Consider the following 22,590-nt stretch of genomic DNA (forward strand, 5'->3'; position numbering starts at 1 on the left):
CTTCGTTTGCTGCTAGGGTGTGATGATGTTAGCCTTCTACTCGTGTTCCCTGCTGGGGAAACAGGCTGTAGACAGAGTCAGTACGTGCGTTCTACTCTAGAAACAGATCAACAGCCTCGCCGGCAGCCGTGGGAGTGGTCTCTTCTTGCCGTTCGTAAGCCGCCTGTACGTTTGCTACTCCGCTGTCCATGTGTTCCTCCTTCCTGGCTTGTCAGTGTCTAAGCATTAGCAAAAAGTTCGGTTAGAGGATTTAGCGAGCCCTGCTTAGGAGGACGAAGCGGCGTTTCAAGGGGGTACGTATGAGGTGGTTTTGGGCAAAAAAACGAAAGGAACAAAGACCCGGAAGATAACTAATCTTCACTTTCTTATCGAATAGTGTGACTGTCGACGACGAATAAAAAGTGAACGCGCTATCGGGTGCGCGAATGACAATAAAGTCGAGAACACTGGTATCTAAAGAGGCCAAAGGCGGATCGGGTAGGGGTTTGGTAAACGGCGAGAAAGACGATGAAGAGTCAATGTGGAAGAAGAGTAAATCGCTGTTTTGTTATCAACGTCACATTAGCCTTAAAAGGGCTGGGCTCGCTAAGCCTGTAGGCTATGCAGTAGGCTAGCGAAGATCGGCTCGGGATCTATTAAGTGGCTCTGGAAACAGGAGCGGAAAAGGTGGGACACATGATAAAACACAGCTGGAGTCAAAAAAAAAACACTTCTCGGAAAGTACGTGTACTTATGAACTGTTAAATTGTTATATATATATATATATATATATATATATATATATATAAAATAAAGACGATCAGGAAGTAGTAATTTAAAAGTATACCTTTTTATCGCTGTGTGTATCATTCATTTTAACTGAACACTCTCGTTGCTTACGACTGAATGCAATTCGGCTCTCATAATAATACAATATTCAGTCTAGGCTCAAATTAAGTCTGCCAGAGGACTCCGAATCTGAATTCCAACTAATAAACTATCGAACTTATCTTCTCAACGGCGAGTTCCGAAAAGCCGAGAGTCGGAAGTACTCTCGATGAAAAGCATGTCTTCGAACCTCAGTGTCAAACCCTGACCTCTACCACTAAATTGGTCAGATAACAAAGGTCATTGGGAAATAACAATAAAAATGATTTCATTCCATCCAATGCAATAGCAATAACAAATTAAAATTTAAAGAAGTATTAAATTGTACTGTGATTTCATTGTCCGCATCCCCGTGCTGGATTCTAAAAAGGTTGCTTCCTATGCTTCTGTAGGACCGATTTTTCTGAACGCCATGTTACTAGCTGATGATTGCCAGTAGGGTTAGTGTGTCGATTCGGAGGATGCCCTTTTTTTCTCTTAAGTAGAACGATTACTGGCGATAGGAGCAAGCGAAGAAGTAAGTTAGGACTAAGAAACGACGACGACGGTAGTTATTAGTAACACTGGTTATTGGCGAGCTGGTTAAGCGAGCGAAACCGCGAACTCAAGTTTACAGATATCGCTAGCAAGTTTCCTGCCTTATTGTAGAAACCGTCACAAAACAAGAACGCAGGAGTAAATTAAAGAGTGCTTGTGCATGCACTGTTAAGCGTTTGCCGCTAGAACTACACGTAGACGTACGTCATGCACGAAATGCATCGCAGGAAACTGCGGCTAGCAGCACTTCTTTCTTTCTTCCTTCTTTTTGTTTCGTTTTCTTTGCTCGTTCCCTGTCAGTACGTAATTTTCCTAAACACTAGCCCCTTGTCATGCCACTGGTCTGCAGTTCCCAGTTGCGGGACTACCAGCGGGGGAATCTTTGCAGCAGCTCATTATGGAACAAGAAAAAAAAATGCAGTTGCCTCATCGATCTACCAGCTGTGCATACGAGGATAGCGAACTCTTCTTCATTTGCTTATTATACAGAGTGCTAACAAGTTCGTATGGAAAAGAACAGGGCAAAATGAGTGTGATTATTATGTGATGCAGTTTTATGCAGCATTAATCTGTTGAATTTGTACTAGACACTCATGGTGCATTTTTGATGCAGGCAGGGCATAGGGCAAAGTCAATAGTCGGGTTGTTTGTGCGAAGGTCCGTAATTATTTATTGTTGAACTTGAATGTTTCAGAACAACGATGAGTTTTACGGCTTTGTACTATCAAACTATTTCTGAAATGGTTTTCCCTATTTGTGGGAAAAGGCCAACGTGTTGTCCCGACAGAAAACGTGCGCAAGAACGCTTAATCTGCTCGAAGTAATCCTATCGTTCGCGAGAAATGACGAAACTTAAGCGTCGCTATTGGATTGTTTAATATTACTGTCCTTTAGCAATGCCCGTAGCAAAGTTACGGTTTCGGTATGTTGTTGGTTGTTATTGTGTAACAAAGTAAGACCTCAATGAGAGAGGACGCGATCGCAAAGGGGTAACAATACGATTACTGCTGAAGCAAGTTGTTTCCCTTTTTCCTAGGATGCGCACTCTAGCGTTACAATAGCGGCATGGACGAGTGCAACGATATTACGATGATAGCTATCCAGTGTAGAATAATCTTCGTATAACTCTTCACCTATGGTTAGGCGGCGTGGCGTATCGCTCGTGACAAGAAAAGCTGAAACTGCTTTTTTTTTAAAAAATTTTTTAAAAAAAATGCCTTAGCTTCAACTTTAATTGTGGCTGTAGAGCCGATAACTAATCGAAGAATGGCAATAACATACTGTATAATGTACAGCACGCTCAATCATTGATTAATTAAAGCTCATACATACCATTACAGGAACATCAGCTTCAGCCAAGCCCGTGAAGTGGTCATTTGTATGCTATAGGAGCACACAAATGCTAAAGCACAGTATGCCAAGATATCAATAAATGTATGTGTATGACAAAAATTAACGAGTTTGATTATTAATTGATACTTATGTAGGCGGCAAATAAGAACGGGCGAACGCATATGAAGCACTCAATATAGAAAAAAGGCTGGAACGGTCGGCTGAACTGCTCGATCCATGATAGCTGTACCATAATTGAAGGAAGACATGTCGATACGAACAGCGATGTTATGGTCGCGTCTTTGTGAACCGGGACCCGATGACAGAAATGGCACACAGATAGCCCAATCCGCAGTTGCTTCGCTAAAAAGCTTCATAAAACTTCTTGCTGTTGCTACCTTCTGGGTCGACCCAACCTGAGTAGTTGAAACCGAGCAGAAGCTAGATCGGCCTCAGCCTCAAAGGAAGTGCCAAACGAGGCGTTGCGCTTATTTTCGGTTCGCTTTTTGACGGCGAAGATGTTTAGAAAAGCAGCTCGTTCTGTCGCGATTGTTGGCTAGCCAGGTTTTCCTGGAGAAGCTGTCCTAGAGAAGACTGTCGACTGGCAGGCCAACGAAAAAATTGACGGCGGTTCACGTATATCAGCGGAGAAACTAGATGTTAGTTTCAAGGGTGAAGCTAGTTAGGTTACGGCGTCTTACGATTTTCTGGGCCTGTCCACGGTCCCGCATCCACCGATGATCTGTGCTATCACTTTAAGTTGACAAAGGTGGCATGGTGGTTCAATTAACTTTTTGCATGGAGCATAAAATAAATTAGTAATTTCAGATAACGAATTACGGCCTAAGGGGCAGTATACAAAATTGTGCTGACTTATCCAACGAAACACGAATACGTTAGCATATGAACGCACAATATAGTCCTGCGCTTCATTGCGAAAAAGCATCAAGGCTACCTCAAAGCCCATTTCAACAGACCCAAGAAATGTATTGAAGATTTGCTGGAAGCGCACCATTATCATCTGGATGAAATAAATTCATGTCTTAGTAAACACAACTTTCAAGCTACAGTACCGTTAGACCATCGAGCCATTCGGCAAGCTAAATTTGGACAATACATGTGCTGATGTAATTATGTGATTAGGTGTTCTTTTTTCCATCCAGGTTATGATTGAAGCGTGGCGATGAGGCCGTGAAGTATAGTCGGGTAATCATTACGTCATTTTTAGTCGATTGCTACACCACAAATTTATAGATCTCGTCAGGGTATCTGGCAGCACTGGTCATTTCGCGTTCCAGCAATATCGCGTATGGACGAGTGCCCATAATACCCAGTGCACGTATGGGCATAATTCTACGTAAAAATCTGTTCAGAACTATCATCTTCTTCCTGTTTCGTTCCCGTCCGATGGCATCGTTTTCGCACAGAAGAGCACCACGTATTAACCAATCTCATATAGATATAGCGATAATAATAGTTGGATCAATGGTGATCTCTTGAGTACGTTATGCGTGCTTGCGTCTGTTCTGCACCGGGTTCGTAAGGCAACTATTTTCTTCGCCTTTCATTTTGAGCTTCGGCGTATTTGTTATGATTTCATAATACGTTCCAAATTAGACCGGCAGGACGGGCACCGATGTTTGTCCTGCTTAAGAACTGCCGCCATCGCAGCGACTCATCCTCTATCTAAAAAGCTTGAGAAATAATGGTCTTTCGTATAGCCTTCAGCTTGTCAATTTCCGTTCGTAAAAAGACTGTACTAGTAACGAGGTGTTGTCAATCGTTTTGGCCAACCTATTTTCCAAAAAAGCCAACAAGGGATTCTGTTAGGGCTCTCACCATTGAGAAACAGGGACGCAATTACTAACTATCGGTTTTTGGCACCAAACGATGTCTTCGTTCGATGCTGTGAAACTAGCCTTAGGTTGAGGTGAACATTTGTCAACCGTCATCCGCTGATTGTACGTGAGCTAATGTAGACATTTTTCGATTGCTGGTGATTGTCCGTACCGATTTTTGGTACGGGTTGCTTGGAGTTGATTCTGTCTTTTGGAGTTCTACAATTAAAGAAATAAATATCTACGAATGACATGATATGGTAACATAAAGATAACTTCAAGTCTATGGATGGACTAATGTATAGAGAACTAGATGTTTCTTCGTATTTCGTAGACCTCTACAAGCCGAACACAAATGATTACACGCATGTTCACTGGCTGCATACATTTTTTGCTTTTCTGTTCTATTAAAACGCGTATACATCGTCGAAGCGATCCAGTCCTAGGTTCAGTGAGAATTATCTTCGGACTTCCTACTAAACGTCAGCGTCGAAGGTCGCAAAATCTTGGCTTTTCAGTGTGAAAGGGTTATGTGTGAGCACCGAAAACGACTTTGGAAGAAAATGTGGGAACGTTTACGTAGTGGTGTACAATGTTCAGGGTAATACCCCGAGTGAACATCAACAAAAGAACATGCTATTGCTATCAATCTATTAATCATAAAGTGTTCCTCCTGTTCAGGTAGGGTCACAAGAACTGCTACAATGAAGTTATCTTTATAATCAACGTCAAATGATTCTCATCAGCGACGCTCTAGTAAAATATTCACAGGCTAAAATCCGACCATTACAAAGCAGTGCTATATACCTCAGTGTATCTTTTCGCTAGAACATTTATTAGACAGCTTCCGCAGTCCCACTTCTCGAGATCAAAACAAAGGTAAACAAATATTCAAATAAATTCCTTAATGAGGTATATTAGCGGGAGCAAACAGTGTTGTTTCTGTACTTAGATCGTTTGCAAAGCAGTGCCCATTAACTCTGGTACATGTCCAAACTGGTTTACGACTAAACTATCTCAGTATTACCGATGCCTTTTCACTGTTTTACTGAATTTTGCTGACAAACACTTATCACATCGTTGACCAGCTGGGCTATCCAGCCGCGAATAGACCAGGGGGACATTATTATCGGTTTTGTTTTTTATTTGCTATTCTTTACGAGACTTTTGTTGGAAAAACGACTGGAAGACGTCGTGGTTGCTCCTCGTGGTTTCGCGACAGACGTAAATGTGTAAAAGCTGAAAAGGAACAACTATTTATGGACAATCTGTCTCCCCTCGGGGGATTAAAGCGATCATCCTTTGAAAAGCATTACGTTGTTTTGAAGGCGATAAAATCCAAGGAGTCACCCTATTCACAATTGCTTAAATATTTGAAGTCGCAATATCGTCATTACAGATTCCGTATGATATATTTCTGGTCGACTTCATGTATAACCGTTATAATTTCAAATAACGAAGGCCCATAAATATTTCCCCATTGTCCACTGACGAATACACTTTTATCTACTTAATGTTTATATAATTGATTGTTTTTTATCAGCCACTTGAGTAACTGTCACATGAATATAAAACTGTGTACGTTTATTAGTGGCATTAAACAGACATCAGAATCTTTTACGAGCCATGAGACAATCGAATATATTACGAGCTAAATATAGATTGAATATTTTTGAGATAGAGCTTAAATGATTGGTCGTGCTCTCGTGCGTGCTTCTCAGTGTAAGTCTGAATAGTTTAAAATCAGCCGGCGTATGCGACGGTGGGGGACCAGACAGCGCAAGTAATTCGAGTTCAGAACTTCACACCTCAAGCACCAATAAGGGGGCGCCTCCGACATCATCAGCGACCTCGGACAGCTCGACCACGGCGTCAGGCAATACTATTTCACTGCAGACAGATATCAGCCGAATATCGGCAGAGAACCAGACGACGGTCGGCGGATCGGCTGGGGTCAGCCGACTAGCCGTAGCAGCTCCGGGAGCGGGAAAGCCGCCCAGCGGGGCATTTTCATCGTCTCATTCAAACTTAACGACCACATCAAGCACTTATGCGGGGGGCGGCAGTACTCAGGCAGGTTCGCCGATTGTCTCCCAGAGCTCAGCAATCGGAATCCCAGCAGGTAACGTAACAGCTGGCATTGGAGGTTCGGATGCACTTCATCGGGGACAACTGCCGCCCTTACAATTACTGCCCTCTAGCGAGCACAACTACTCTATGCAACCCCCTCCTTCCCCGAGACAGCATAGGTCGGCGAGCAGTGGTGAGGTAAGTGTACGATAAAGCCACGCACCTATCGCTAGTCACAATTCATTAATAACACATGTATTGCGTACATGCATTCTAAACATTAAAGTATATAAATCGAAATAGAAAAGAGACCGCAAAAGCGTAAGCGTACGGACTGTTTATTCTGCCATCTCAATTATCTATTCATTGCCATGTACTGCAGAGCTCATTGAAGAACCAGAACGATCTCTAGTCAGTATGCAAATATGCCATATTGCTCATGGGCCAGCGTGTGCCTTGATATCGGGCTCGGCTGACATAGTGGGCCCGCCCTGGGTCGCTCTGTTGCAGCTTTGCAGCCGAACGATTATCAGAGCAAGCAAGCTGCGTATGGACACACGCGTATGCCTATGCGCACACAGAGTAAGTGGAACGCGTATCTTAAATATCTGAAAAGGCTGCAGCGGTAGCACCAGCAGAATCTGCTAGGCGTATTCGTTCTTCAAGTGGTCGCTTCGTCGCGGAAGCGCCCCCCGCTCAGTCCGCAGTGTCTACTATGACTGATGGCACAAGTTATCTGTTAGTGGACTGTTGGCCCGGTCGAAACACAGTTTAACGTTAGGTGACATGCCTTTTGGTCTTGGTAGACGTTTTCTTTGGGTTCGCCGGTCATTGGGCCCTCTACCGTTGATACTCATTCGACTACTGGTAAATGGGTTCCTTCGTCCTCGTTTTTGTCCATTTCTGCCTTTTCCGGTATCCGCATCGGGTATTGATACGTGTCTGCCGTTATTTGGGGCGAGTGCACTGCAGACCATGTTGCTCCTTCATCGCTGCCAGGAGGATATGCCGCAACAGTCAGCGCAGACCGGGGCGCTAGCAGCTCCGAGCAGTGGGGCTCAAAGTGGCGGACCCCCTCCAGTGCCGCCCAAGTTCGCGAAGCCTCTCCCACCTGGTGTATTGAGCAAGAAACTGCCGCCCCCATCGCTGCAGAAAAGCGTTTCTACACCTTCCATTGTTGTCGCTCAGGAGACCCTCTTGCAGCATTCTCAATCCGACAGGTAACGAAAAATTCGTAGTCCGAGTAGATTGTAGCAACGGAAAATAACAACAGCCGAATATAACCGTGGATAGAACCGCACATATGCAACCTACCTAACATCAGTAAATAACGTAAATCAGATGATATTTATTCGAAGAAGTTACCATTCCTTGCACATAGGTGTAAACTCTCTCTCTATATATATATAGAAAAAGCTAGAAAGACACTTCTCAATTTTTTAAAATTTTTAGCATGTCAAACTTTTGGATTGTTAATCATGTACATTGGTAAGATGCTAAATTGTTGTAATCTATTTTTATCAAGTAACTGTATTTAAATTAAGAAGACACTCTTCTTCCGCTTGATTAGCAATGAAACCAACGCAATATCTTCGATTTGATCTCTATAATATACTTGGTCGTTGTAGATGTAGGCATAGCCGCAACTCTACACTAACCTAAACCTTAATTTTTGATGACCCAGTGTATATGGCTGAGCGAGGCTATCTATATTATTATTTTCCCCTACCTGTCTTCTCTTTACTTTCGCTCTGCGCAGATCGCTTCGTTCTTCTGAAGTTCAAAACAATGAGTCCGTTTAATTTCTTTCTAGTGTTAGCGCAGACCATATAACCGCTAGACACTGAGTTATTGATTCCTCTCATCTGCATGTTCTCTATCTTTCCTCGCTTCTACTCTCGTCTCCGTAATCCGCTCTACGTGCACGTCTACCTAATGCATACTTTTGCATCATAACGAATGTACGCAGTTGCGTCGTATATTGTAGTGTTTAACTCGTTATATTACATAGTGTGTCTGTACATATAGCTGTGACCCGATGCCAATGATCGTATTCTTCTTAGTATTATTATACTAGTGTAGTAGTGGTTTTTTTTCTGAGGTGTCGTAGTATCAGTGAGCTACCTATCTAGGTAGACTGTATCTAGATAGACTGTATGGAAAGCATGAGGTCTGAGTTCAGTAGTGAAGTGGGTAAAGTGACGTGTCAGAAATGTCTACAGTAGCCGAGTGGAAGACCATGCGTCGCTGGTGCACCAGCTGAGCGTGGGCAATGGTAGCCGTTCCGCGGGGCAGCTCCCGCACACAGCTGCCGCAACTCAACCAGGGGCAGGTCCGACTGTAACAGCGGCTGGGCACCATCTGTCCCAGTTACCTCACCTGTCGCAGCCATCGGGCCGAACGGGGCCGCCTCACAAGAGTTCCTTGCTACACAACCAGAGATCAATAGTGTACCTTCTTGAAGAGGAAGATGAACAACCAGATACACCCCACGTTCAGGACTACGTCGCTATGGTCTGCCGATCGCAGTAAGTAATGAGCAAATAAATGAGCCAGAAACACAACCAAGCAAGTGACAATAACAACAACAACAACAACAACAACACAGAAGTAACAGGGCTGCAAAAAATGGGTGGTGCACTAACAAGCTACGAAATAGAATGTTTGGTACGGCATCTAAATAAAGGCCGTAAGACTCTTATGGCTCGTTTCTAAGACTGAGTCGAAATACTTAGTTCTTACATGTGCTAGAAGTGTAAATTATACGACTGAGTAAACTAAAGATGTTCTGTCGACACTAATTCGGCTTTTGCTCAAAAGCGTCTCTTATAGTTGAAATTTCGGTTATTCGATAGCCATATGTACCTATCCTAAAACATGCTTGTTAACGGCTTACATGGTATAGTCCATCATCTTGCTGGAAAACGTATGGCCTTCATTCATACAATGGACTATTGATAGTTGCAAAACAGTTTGACGAACATGCAGATAAAACGTTTAGTATTGCATTAAAAACCATGACATGATGTCGCCCTAACAGGACACTCAGAACCCGAACGCTGGCTGGGAGTTTCCCGATATCCACAAGACCTAGCCAGGGATAATTTTTTCGGCTAATTTTTGCATAAATGACAAGTTAATTTTGGTCAATTTTCGAAAACGAAGTATAAAATAGAGACTCTAGGTCTTGTTAAGCCCAGTGGGCATTTGTGTGGCTTCCAATAATCCGTGGCGGCGTCGTGCGCTTACTTGTCATTTGACCATTGAAAATACACTTTTGGATGGCTGCAATTGACTTTTGAAGTTCGCGTACTGTTTAATTTTTCCTCTGCAGCCGTACACTCATTTGGGAAATGGTACAATGTCGATTTGGGCTGATCTAAGAAGTTTATAATTTCGGTCGGGGCTTGTTAACTGCGTAGGGATTTCATAATAATAGCTCCTCTTCGCTCACATTCCAAAAATGACACGTGTTAACTTTTGTCTGATACAAACAACTACAGATGACGCACGCCCGTTACTAGAAACAAACAGCCCGCCAAAGCCTGTCGTAATTCAGGTGTCGTGGTCTGTAAACATAAATACTTAACAAGTTAAAATATCTGTTTAACTAAAAGCAAATTAGTGAAGCAATGTAGCTTGGCTGGAAAGGCCTTTTTCTCTTGTTAAGGCTTGTAGCAATACAGCTAGCTTCATACAACGTCCTACAGATAGAACCAGGACAATTTATCATCCCAGCCCCTCGCTTGTCATGTTAGTACAATTAAGTAAATAATCGATCATTTTAGCTAGCCGGTAAATTTTGTGAAGACATGATAGATTAGGGCACATACACTACACTACAGATTAGTCATTCGTGAAGAGATAGAGCCAACAAATTTCGTACATTTTACATTTACTATTACAAGTACTCCTTTATTTTCACTCTTACATGACTAATGTTATCACCTACAAGAAGGCATGCGTGCTTCCCCGTCAAAAGCCTATCTTCCATAAAAAAAAAAATTTATCATCAAAACAGCGAATATCTTCTCTGAAGAGAAAAACCAACGTGTCAAGACACGCTCATAATCGATTTAGTATATGCGATGGTTTCTATACGGAACAGATAACCATTTCTATTGGTGCAGCAACGCGGAGATAAATAATGATAGTGAGGCACTATGCAATTACTTCACGCTGGCATCTTCGAACAGTCCGTATGGAATCCAGTATCAGATTTTACTATCCGATTAAACTGAGAAAGACCTTTCGACATTTCGATGATAAAATAACACTTTGGAAGCATGCAGCTTCCGTGTCAGCATAGAATCTAGTGTTTTTTTTTTTCGGTGTTTAGTAAGCGGCTGTTGTCAAGTCTACAATGAAATTACGCTCTGGAAAATTATCAGCCATCACATTATTTCATTTAAAGCATTAGTTTTCCAAAAATCTGTTGTAGTTGGCCAGTTCCGAGCTGTTCACACGTCCATACTCTCGCAGCTCTGAGAATCGATGCTACACAGATATCAAGCATACAATAGCTCGGAATAAATACTCGGAATGCGCGCAACGTTTCAAATCGAACGTGATCCTGATTCGAGACTATCCCTGGGTACAGCGCAAGCGTCGTCACTGCAGTCAGATTTTAGCAGACTCAATTAATTTTCCCAGCCGTCCTTGTGCTCTAGTGTTTGCGAGGTAAATAACGATGTTAGGCCAACGCGGCGGCAGCGGTGAGCGTCTTCTGACAGTGCCGCATCGATGCTAGGTGACGTGCCAGGTAATGAAAGCAGGCAGCGGGAGGCCTGATTGCAACTTTGCTTTCCCTAACAATGTGCCGTGTCCGAACATGTTCGCACCGTGAATCCCGCTAAAAGCAGCAGCAGCAGCAGAACGTGTAAAAGAGTGAGGACCCCTCATTCTGTCTCTACTACAGTCAGCTTTGCTAAAACTGAAAAAAGCACAAGTTTACACACTAAGCGGTCCATTTCGAACGATGTGGAATCCACAGTCAAACAAACTGTTTCATTTCAATGGAAAGGGGAGATACCTGCACGATGGTGACTATACCATATAGATCATTGCTGTAAACATCTAATATATTAAGGCACAGTTAAATATAGTACAAAAAAATCAAATAGCCATGTAATTCTAGCTAGAATGCAGCCTATAGCCGCCTTAGGAGAGATACAGTTGATCTCGATTGAAACTGCAGTATCCCTATAGATACCACAAGATCAATATTATCGGTCAGATAGACGTCGTCAGGAAATGCTTAAGCGATTTCTCTGAACATTTCCGGTTCTACATAGTAGCGCATATTCGTGACAGCTTACGCAATCGGGCACCTTCTGAAGACGCTTTATCCGCTCTATGACGGTTTCAGTAGGCTTGAAAGGAACCGATGACCTAGCCACTTGGTGGCGCTGTGTCATGCCAGCCATGCTTTCTCACTCCTGCGTGGAGCGGGTTCCTACTTCTCTGAGCTATTGTCGTTGGCGGTCCTTGTGTGCTGCTTGCAATAAAAATAGACGCGTCGGCAAAATTTTTCCGCGAAGATCGTGACATAAGAAAGGGCCCTACTACCGATGTTTGACCCCAAAGGGCATTAAGCTAGCCAGAGTTTCAATGCTCCGATCTCTTGACAGTTCTTGGTTGGCCGGTCCACCGTTGGCCGTCATTCAGTCTCTCGTTTTCGTGCATCTTGACCAGGTAATACCGCTTGCTACTGCTGCTACCGCCCCTTAGCTAGCCAGAGCTAGGTAACGTATGCGATTTTCTCGGGATCCAAGTCCGATACGGCAATCTCAACCAGGAAACGCCTCAAAAGCTAGATGGTCACGAATGGGGCGGTTATGGCCGTGTTGATGGTGGCATTTCCGTTTCCTGTGCAGCCTGCTGCCAGTATCCAATACTAAGGCGGTGCAAAAATATCCTCCTTATTTAAACCAGAAACGAACGCTTATTTATTTTAAGTTATTGCCATTGTTAGTAGGTTGTTCATCGAACTTTTATTGGTTGACTCTTTTGGCGTGTGCAGAAATATCGGTGAAATTTAAAGGTTTCAGTCAATTTCGTACTATGCGGCGTTAACCGATGGAATCAATGGAGGAGACACTTGTCTAATTTTGTTCCTGGACCTTATGGATTTGATCTGTACAGGAGCACAAGCTGCAGTCATGTTTGCATCCGTCTTCTTGCATCCTCTGTTTCCCCATATTTGTATTTTTCACTGCAAGCCGTAACCGGAGAAAAGACTAATGTTTTCCCTTTTTCCTGCAATTCGGTTTGATACACGGTTGGTTGATTCAATTTGCGTTCCAGCTTTTTTCTCGCGTATCCATCAACTAGCGAACTCTGTCGGAGAATTCAAAGCTTTTTTGTGATGCCAACCAGGTAATTGCCCAGACGCTTGCCTCTGTCGTCACCTTAACCCGTATGTAAGCTAAGAAGCTTAGTTTAACTTAATTTATCTCATGCTGAGCCTCTACCACAATTCCTTGAAAGCGCGCCGCTGCCCGTTTCATGACCATCTCCAAAATCATTAGGGATTAAAACTCAAAAGGATTAGCTAGCCAGGGACGAGTTGTAAAGGTATAAGCATGTCGAGAAGTAACTGCAAACATAAGGTGCTGCTTGCGAGGTGCGATACTTCTTTACCGTATACCTCTACACGTGCAAGGTGCAAAAGAAGTGGCCCAGTTTAAGGGGTTTGTTTTTAAATTAATGGGTATTTACAGCAAGTGCTTTAAAATCATCCACTCTAATATAAGCGGATAATGGGATTATCTTTGAAAATACTTAAGGCGCTGTAGTTTTAAAATAGTCTGTTATCGTAGTCTTCTGTGGTATGTTGGAACACGTTCGGAATCGTAAATTGAATATGTAGTCCATTGTACGGGAAATAGCCGTCGAATTTAATATAATAACGTAGAACGTAAGCAAACGCAGTAACACAAGTATATGCTGGCAGTCATTAGTTTTGGGACCTAAGCCTTAATATTGATTATGGCTTTGGCTGGCCGATACTTGCGACTTCAGCCTCTTTTCTGCTTCGTTCAAGCTCCTCGAACAACTCTACCACTGCTGTCGCCCAGTATTCTGCTAGTCATTGGTCTTTTCGTATATTTGTCCTACAGGTGAGACAAAGGTTCTACGGGTCAAGTGGCTAGCTGCAGCTCCCGAACCGCTTAAACAGTTTTGGCATTTCTGTTTGGTACGCTACTCCCTTGAGTAGCGTACACGCGCCTGCGAGCCCCGACGTCGGCGGGCTCTTAGAAAAGCGGTGGGAGGTCTGCCGTTGGTTAGCCTGACTTTCTCCATAGCTAGCAGGTCTTGGATAGCGTCAAACCTTCAATCCTCGGCTTCCAGGTGCCGACTAAGGCAAAGACGCTAGAGATATGAAAAAAAAGTAGCGGTGGTAAACGTTTCTTCAATTTTCCATCGGACATTTTCAGTAGAATCGAGGAAGGTAAGAAAGAAAGTGCGCTTTCATATGGATATAGTATATCCGCCGCCGGCCCGCGTCTGACTGGTCAGCAATGAGGTATTCGAACGGCCACTCGCTGGAGGACTGGGTCAGGATTATTTGAACAAGTAACAAATGACACGGCTCCTGCAGGTCGTATTCTATAACGCATGGTGTACAGTATAATATGCTGCTATTGAGCGCTGTACACCATACTGAGTAAATACAGCGCCGTGGTGATATACAAAGCTTTTTCGTCGAGTGGGACGCCCTCTTGTTGTTGATGCAGTGGCTTTTTTCTATCTGTTCAATGCTTGGGTCACGCGTCCCGCCTCACTTCTGGATCCCCGATTTTACGTTAGCAAAATGTACTCTGTGGTAACTAATTATTGAAAACGCTGGTAAGCAAGAAAAGTGGACGGACTGGCCGGCAAGTTCGCTTGACGATGCAGCGTCTTAGGGGGTTCGGTGTTTGCATCAGCAGCAATAGCAGCAGAGGCAGAAGCGAAACTTACGTTTTGAATCGTCCACCTATTAATGCAGACACAACGCTCAAATTAAACATTTCAACGCTTGCCGGGCGTTACAGGACGCGCATAAGTCGTTTGTATCTATTTGACCAGCTGCACACTATGGACGTGAATATAGTGTGGTTGTTTATGGCATTTCATAAGACCGCGGCATCAGACGGCTGTAACGCGTGGAAGGACGAGTGACATCCGTGATGATTAACAGACTCTGCGATTATACGACTCAAATTCTACTTGGCTTTATTGCTCGCAGGCTTAGAACCTACTGAGGAGTCGAAGGCTTTGGGAGACCAAATCTTTGGAACGACTAGCTCCGTCGGACCACACGAGGGATTTGAAGTTAAATTTGGGAGGCACACATTACGTTCAACAAGTAAAACACCCACTAAAGCTTCAGTAGTCCAAGAGAACCATTTGTGCTTATCCTGAGCTATACAGGCAAGCTTTTATTTGCCAAGTTTCTGAAGTAATGAATTTTCAAGTTTGTTGAAATGCTCTACAACTAATACCAGATGCGCGGCAGAATCTACATATGGTACTGACTTTTCAAGAAGACTCATAACATATGTATCTAGTGTGGTCTTGAACTACGACTCTGAGAGGCATTGTTCACAACGGATTGCAGTAGGCAGACACGGACCTGCAATACCGCTTGGATTAGCTGAAACAAACCGCCTCACTCAAAGAGCAACGGTCATGCAATAGAATGTTAGATTCACTGTCATGTATCGAATGTTCGTTTTCAACTAATCACACGAGATTACCTTAAAAAAAACGTATAAATTATGTGTTATTCATCGATTGTCGAACATCGATGCCATACGGAACCTCTCGATCTTATTGTTCGATTAACCCTCACATAACATGGAAGACATCTAGCCAGTTCGTAGTTTCGCGCTGTTAGGTAAATACTGTACTGTGTATAGGTTAAATGTAGGTTGGGCATGCGACAAGGTCCGGGTGGATGATTTTTCCCCTTCTAACTCCATTAGCAATGCTCTCCCCTTGCTCGTTTTCCTTTTGGCGATTGCCACTAACTGGGTGAAAAAGCCTAGGGTAAGTTTAGTGAGCCTAACTCACTCGTGTCAGGTCTTTTGTTTGTTAATTTTTACTCGCCGGCTGAACCCACTATCGAGCAAGCCGAAAGTTGACAACCGGTCTAAGCTAAATCACTTTTATCTCGCTAGCTGACTGCAAGCAGCGTGACCAATCCGTCGCCACTTGTTTATATTACCTGCTCGTCAATTAAGAGCTAGGAACTGCAATGTATGTATGCATACGTTATTATATTGACGAAACTTTAGGCGGAGCACAGGGTCATATCTCTTGTCTTCTACGGATCACCTCCTCCTTCTATCTGCCTTTCAAGTTAGTCTCCTGCTGTCAGCGAGCCGCTCCATTGAGAATTCGCTTCGAACACTTAACCTCAAATCTGTCCATTGAGGCGAATTGCTCAAGGCTGAGGTGCACGTCTATGAGAAGCTTGTTGGCAGCGCACGGCCAAGACAGTGCAAAGTAGAAAAGAGCGAGTAACCGTTAAGCTTTCTCCACCAGGCGGCGGAGTGCACGATGGTAGTAGTAGTAGTAGCACCAGCACCAGCGGAGGCATAGTCGACCAGGGCTTGGCTGTACCGTTGGTAATTGTTGCTGTTGCACCTGACTTTGCTATACGGTGATTGCGGTGGCAACGAAGGCGAAGCTAGCGGTTCTTTGGGGGTGCGCCAACGAGCGACTGAATCAATGTGCAAGTGCATATGTGGGAAAAGTTGTGGGGTTTCGATTCAAATAGGTAGAACCAACAGCAGGACGAACTACGAAAAGACAGCCTCGAGATCGGATCTGCGATGCTGCGGGTTGCGTTTGCGATTATGCTTGGATAGTGTTGCGACCGACTCGCGGCCTGCCCGTTAGTTGCCACAGAAAAGAAAGACTTCAACCGAAGGAGATCGCAGAATAAAATGACAGCCACTTATGCAATAATGCTACTGTTGCTTTTCTGGTATGTAGAAAGAAAGTGAACATATGCAGTTGGCGTGTTTTAAGTAACGCCCGATGAGGCCACCGTTGCAAAAGCGGGTCCATCTGTGCGTGGGCGTGCTGCTTCGATGGGATGAAGAAAGGATCGTTTTCCGCCTTTTGGACGACAAAGAAGTCAAGGCGCGCCGAGCAGGCCGGGATCCAGGCAGCCAAAGTGCAAAGCAAAAAGCTCCAGCTAGAATAAGTAAAAGCTGGTGGCTTGTTCAAGGCCTTATTGGCCAAAAAAGGCAGAAGCCTTGGTTCCCCGTTTTCTTTGAAGTGCCTCCTTCTCCTTGTCCCCCTTTCGTTTTCGATCTCCATTCGCCATTCGTCTCGTCTAGCCTTTTTTGCAAGGACAAGCGTAGCGGTGTGGGGGGCAGTTTCCACAGCTGTGAAGCCGCTGTTTCATAATTCCCAACCTCTTTTGGTGGGAGAGTAAAGAGGGGCTTGAAAGCCCCTAGCAACAAACGCCGTTCAACATAGGAATGCAAAAATACTAAAAAAATAACGGAGTACAATCAGGTGCAGCGGCGATGTCAATAACATCAGTACCAGCGCAGAAAAGGCGAGAATTAGGTTGGCCTACACTAACCCAAGAGGTCACGTAAGTCAATCTTGTGCCAGTCGTAGAGAAATGTCCAAACGTACCACCGAAGTGTCAAATTGCAGTGTGACGACCCCAAAGGCCCCACCCCAAACCTCCCGACTCATTTCTACACACATGAGCGCCGAACGCCCTGGCAATTTTCTATTGGAATATGACCAACGTCAAGTGATAGATCTGAACGGAGCTAGAAAGAAACCATCGATTTCTTAGCAGTAACTAACAAATTAATGGAAATCTCTTTAGCCCTGTAAGTCGCAGAAAAATAATTTTTACTTCTAGGTTTTCAGGAAGTATGTAAAAAGTGTATAATCTGCTTTAGTAAGTGTTAGAATTAGATGAGAACAAATTAGCGAGAAACCACAGAAGAACACAACAAAAATTGCGTTGGCATGTGTTAGCTCATTGTATTCAGCAGTTGAGTGTGCAAACACTTGTGTCTGGAAGCACATACACAAACATGCCTATATAAACATAAATACCGCACACACATACATAAACACCTATAACATATACTGTGTACAGGTTTGCAGAAAAGTAGCATTTGCCAACTAACATCGGAGGTACAGGCCAACAATTTAGGATGGAAGTAGATGCGTTTCACGGATGAAGTGGTGACTGTTACTGCTTCCGCTCCGCTTCAAGCTTCCTCAGCTGAACAAGTACAAATCGGCTTCTAATATCCAAATTGACACCCTCTTGTTTTTGTCAATATTAACACTATTAGAGCAGATTCATCATAGCTATTCTTCTACGTACTATTTTCGGTCTAAGTCATCGACAATCACTGACCTAGGCTCGGCAAAGGTAAATCGTAAATACTACATGGCTATTACTGTTTGTCTGCACTATCCTCTCGTAGTTCGATGTATGTATGTACCTGCCTATGAATTACATTTGTGTCGTAGGTAGTCTTACCATGTTTTTGCACGTCTGTCATATTTCCTATTCAGGTTTAATTTTCTGACCAAAAAAGTAAATAGTTATATTTGTTGCACGAATTTTACTGGATCGTTTTCATTCCCCCCGTGGTCCCCCTACAATGACACTCAATACCCGGTTCTTTAAACATATCGCATTCTGCTGCCATGATCATCGCTAGGCCTCTATGTAGATTAGGCCATGCAGGCGCCTAATATTAGAAGAGCGAATATATAGCATGGACAACAGTTGCGACGTACGATGTCCTGTTAAACATTAAGTGTATGGCGTGTTTCTTTAATGCATAGCTAATCAAGCGAAATAATAAATGGAATAATTAATGATAACATTTAAAATACGACATTTTTTTTTTCAAATTTGATAATTGCTACACGTATTAATTATCCAGTTAACAGTAATTTGACAACTCGGCATTGAAATTTACAGACTGTGCGTTACAGTTCTCTAACTTCTACATGCTTGAACATGTTAGAATAATGCCGACATGCTAGCTTTGTCATCACGGTGTTCGGCATAAACTTAGTCGAAGAATGAGTATCATCTATTTACACATATGCTAAATTTTCCTATCTATAAACTGATAGAGGTTACGTCACTGCTTTACTGGCAACACAATTCATCAATCGTTAGGATCTGTTCGACGTGATGGCTTCCCACAACCTCACTGCATTTTAATTAGGTACAGATAGGTACGCCACAATACAGGTCGTCCGCTAGTTTAGAGGCCTTTCAGCATGGCAGTTTGGGAAGCAGCTGCACTATAGCGTGCTCTATTTACTTACTCATCGAGTATATACCAACGTTTCCAAAACTCGTGTTGTTGGAGCATTGATCTCTATGACCCGATGGTTTGTCCGCCTAGTAAACGATTTGATGATCTTATGTTTTCGTAGACGCTTCGGATTTCGGCAATCAATGTGTGTCTGAAACGAAATTTTGGAAAAAAATTTGGAAAAAAAAGCATGAGCGCTGGCATATACGAACGCCAACACGATTAAACCGCTGACCTCACCCCCAATGACCTAGTGGAACTGGGTTATGATATGCGCTTCATAAAAGTAGTAGCGCTGTTCGGCCAGCGTCGCTCAACGACCCGATACGAGACACCATGCTTACATTATATGTTGCGCGAATACGTGATAAAAATGTATAATATACTGTGAAAGGTAAAATTGATGTTAAATGTCCGAAGTTGACAACGAGCACCACGTGAGAACTGAATGTATGAAGTTTATTCTTCCAGTTCAATCTTCATTATTGATTTATATCTACAGCATGCGAAAAATACTCTGCGATAGCATTTATCAAGCTCGGAAAGCTAGATGTATCTTCTTTTTTGTAAATAAAAATCTCTAATTATGTTCGTTGTATATATATATATAAGAGCGAAGTCTACCGACTTCGTTCTTAGACGAACAATTTCAAATGTCGATATACTCCAATCGATTTATATTGGTGAACTTAAATTAACATCGAGCTGACAGAATCTAATCTAATACTACTCACGAACGCTTTCTTCCCTTGCACTTGCTCTGTGGCTATCGTCTTCACGGTTACTGCGCGGCATCTTCGCCGACCTTCTTCACTCGGTCCCCTGCTCTCATGACTGCTATTTACGCCGCTGTTGCTGTCGCCATTTCGCCTTCTACTGTCATGTAGAAGCGCCACTGGACGGCCGGTGGCAGCCGCGGGGCTCCTGAACAGCCACGGGAGCCATGGAGGGCTGGGGGGCAACGTCGCTTCAGCCGCCGACTCCGACGATGAGAAGTTCATCGGGAAAAGAACCAAGAAAAGGGGAAGTCTTTTCTTCAGGAAGAAAAAGGTAAGCAAAAACGCTTCGACCGCGTCGCAAGGCGCTCTTAAGGAGACAGCCACACGAGCTCACACAGCTCTTGCCCTGTCCAGGCAACTCAAATGCATCACCGACTACACCACGTCGCGTACTCCCCCTCCCTCCCCCCGATCGTAGCTATCCATTAAAGCTTCAAAATACATCGTTTCGATCCATTGATGACTACGGAGGCGACGAAAGCCACCATTCTGTGCAGGTACTTGTACAGCGTACCTGGGATTTAAAGTTGACCAGGCCTTCGACCAGGAAGGGCGGCATGTGACGGTTCAAGTTATCCATTGGAAACAGAATGCAATCTAAACGTTCGCTTACCACATTTCTGGCTTTACAGTATCGTTAGGGCCTCGTAATAGGGAACTAAACGAGACAATGATGGGCCATGATTGATGACATGATGAATCGAAATACTGCTACTTATATATCATTAAGGAATATTTATTTGTGCAAGGAATAACATTGTGAAGTCTGTTGTGAAAATGCAGGGAAGGGAAAAATCGATTATATACAAGCAGGTTTAAACCGTTTTATCTATAGATAATCAAACTAAATTAACCAATTAATAGAAATGAAGTGTTCAATTCGTCCAATTAAACATTCGAGATTTATTATTAAATCTCTTTATTATTAAAGCCTTAATAAATAAACCTAGGAGGACTGTGCTAGCCTATATGCCTAATAATGGAACACGGCAACAATATTTCAAAGCTTACTACCTAAGAATGTTCTCAGACCAGGCGTCAATAGGGGAAGCTGGGACCTGGTTCGTTTGTGGAACGGTAAGGATTATCATTGGCAACTTGAATAGATACGATTGCCGATCACGTTGCGTAACGCGTCCGTCACTCACTGCATATGAAGGAAGGGTCATTTGATTTCAAAACGAGAACTACCGAAGTCCGTTATTCAGAATATCTAGTAAGCATTATGGTTTTTCTATCGGAAAATACGTTTTTATAGTCCTAGCTAAATATGCCCAGAACCGGCCTTACTGAAGGCGAAACTCCACACATTACCCTAAATGCTCACAAATAACGTATCTACTCTACATTTCGTTTCGCCTGCACGAGTGAAGCCCATTTTTTCGTTCTATTCGTTCATAAAAACTGAGTGTCATTTAATTTAATCTATACCACTTACAAAGGAATATGTACGCGCAAAGACAGCACATTTTTGGGAGCAGGAGTTCAACCTCAGATCGTTCTCTTCTTTAGATTGCAGCTTCCTAACTTACGTTTTCAATAAGACACGGATGCATTTAGCATGTCATGCTAGTGGCGAATGACTATAGCAAATATAGGTTTTCTGTTTTGGACTGGGTCGAGAATTACTTGCACAGACCAAACGGCGTAGATATTGATTGCATTGAAATGTGCGTCTTTCTCAGAATTATCAGTCGAGCGAGTTGCACTTCATTGCTCACAATGATTCCACCATAGATTATTCGATCAGGACCGACTTAACCCATTTAGATAGGATAAGGAAAAGAAAAACAGTTTCTTGGCCGCCCACAAATGCTTCAAAACAAGCATAAAATATGGCATTTCAACTATTCTAGCAATATACAGAATATATAGAGCGACTGTCGCAAGGCCCAGATGAAAGGCAACGTTTGCAGGTGGCACCAAAGGACCCGAGTAAGGCCGGATCGCCCTCTTCTCAGGGAGGTACCCCTTCACCACCTCCGGGCAGGCCCATCGGCCACCAGTTTGTGGCCATTTCGTACAGCATTGGTTCAGTTCAGTGTCACGTGTGCTTCAAGTCGCTCGACAATCGACCCGCTCTACGATGTGAAATCTGTAACGTTGCTGTGCATGATGTACATTCGTGCCGTGACCAGATCGCCGACTGCACTAAGTTCAAGACATTGCTGAACAAGGTTGGTTGGTTGGTTGGTCAGGGCATGAGACAACAGAGAGTGAAAAAAACAAGCTCAAAACAACCTAGACAGGCTGGAGAACTATGGATTCGTGTGGATGGATGTGAGAGCGCAAAAAGACCAAAACCCAATCATCCCAAATTGACCAAAATTATTTCTGTTGGCTGACTGTTGGTCTGAGTGGATGATGACTGGTGAACATGAAATCGGAAGAGAACGATGTCTGATGAAAAAACAGCAAGAGTCAAATATGACTCATTTAAACTGCGAGTCTACCTGCCCGCTGATCTCACTGACTGTTTCCGTTCTAGGCTGCATTAACGTAACCATCCAACTATCTCGGACAATTGCTGTCCTTAGTAGAATGATTGCTACCGTAGCTACCTTTTCTATCGCCGTCAAATCTATTGTTGAAGCCCTTGCCTCAAAAGCCCAATATTGTTGCCCGCTATATTCATCTAGACAGTACTGCTAATCAACTAATTCATTCCGTCCGGGCAGACTACGCTTAACTTCCCTTTTCTTTCCTGATCATTTTAGTACCTACCTGCTGAACACCTGCCCTAGCTTAAACCTGTCAGATCAACTAACCTCGTTGACCTTCTTATTTATTGTTAACTTGAATTGAACGATCGTTCGGAATTATTTTTGCTACAACCTGAATTTTTCTCCAATT

The 22,590-nt window shown here is 43.4% G+C and overlaps 1 protein-coding gene across 1 annotated transcript in view; it reads left to right on the forward strand.

Moving 5' to 3' along the window:
* cyst (rho guanine nucleotide exchange factor 18 cysts) overlaps positions 1–22,590 on the forward strand; it is a 91,145-nt gene that overhangs the window by 22,618 nt on the left and 45,937 nt on the right. Inside the window, exons 5-9 of the mRNA XM_086971561.1 lie at positions 6,296–6,842; positions 7,617–7,864; positions 8,867–9,172; positions 19,846–20,008; positions 21,654–21,914. Coding sequence (XP_086827687.1) covers positions 6,296–6,842; positions 7,617–7,864; positions 8,867–9,172; positions 19,846–20,008; positions 21,654–21,914 — 1,525 coding nt within the window. The remainder of the gene's footprint in view (positions 1–6,295; positions 6,843–7,616; positions 7,865–8,866; positions 9,173–19,845; positions 20,009–21,653; positions 21,915–22,590) is intronic.

Source organism: Varroa jacobsoni, unplaced genomic scaffold (assembly GCF_002532875.2).
Source record: "Varroa jacobsoni isolate VJ856 unplaced genomic scaffold, vjacob_1.0 scaffold_132, whole genome shotgun sequence".
NCBI classification, from domain to species: Eukaryota; Metazoa; Arthropoda; class Arachnida; order Mesostigmata; family Varroidae; genus Varroa; species Varroa jacobsoni.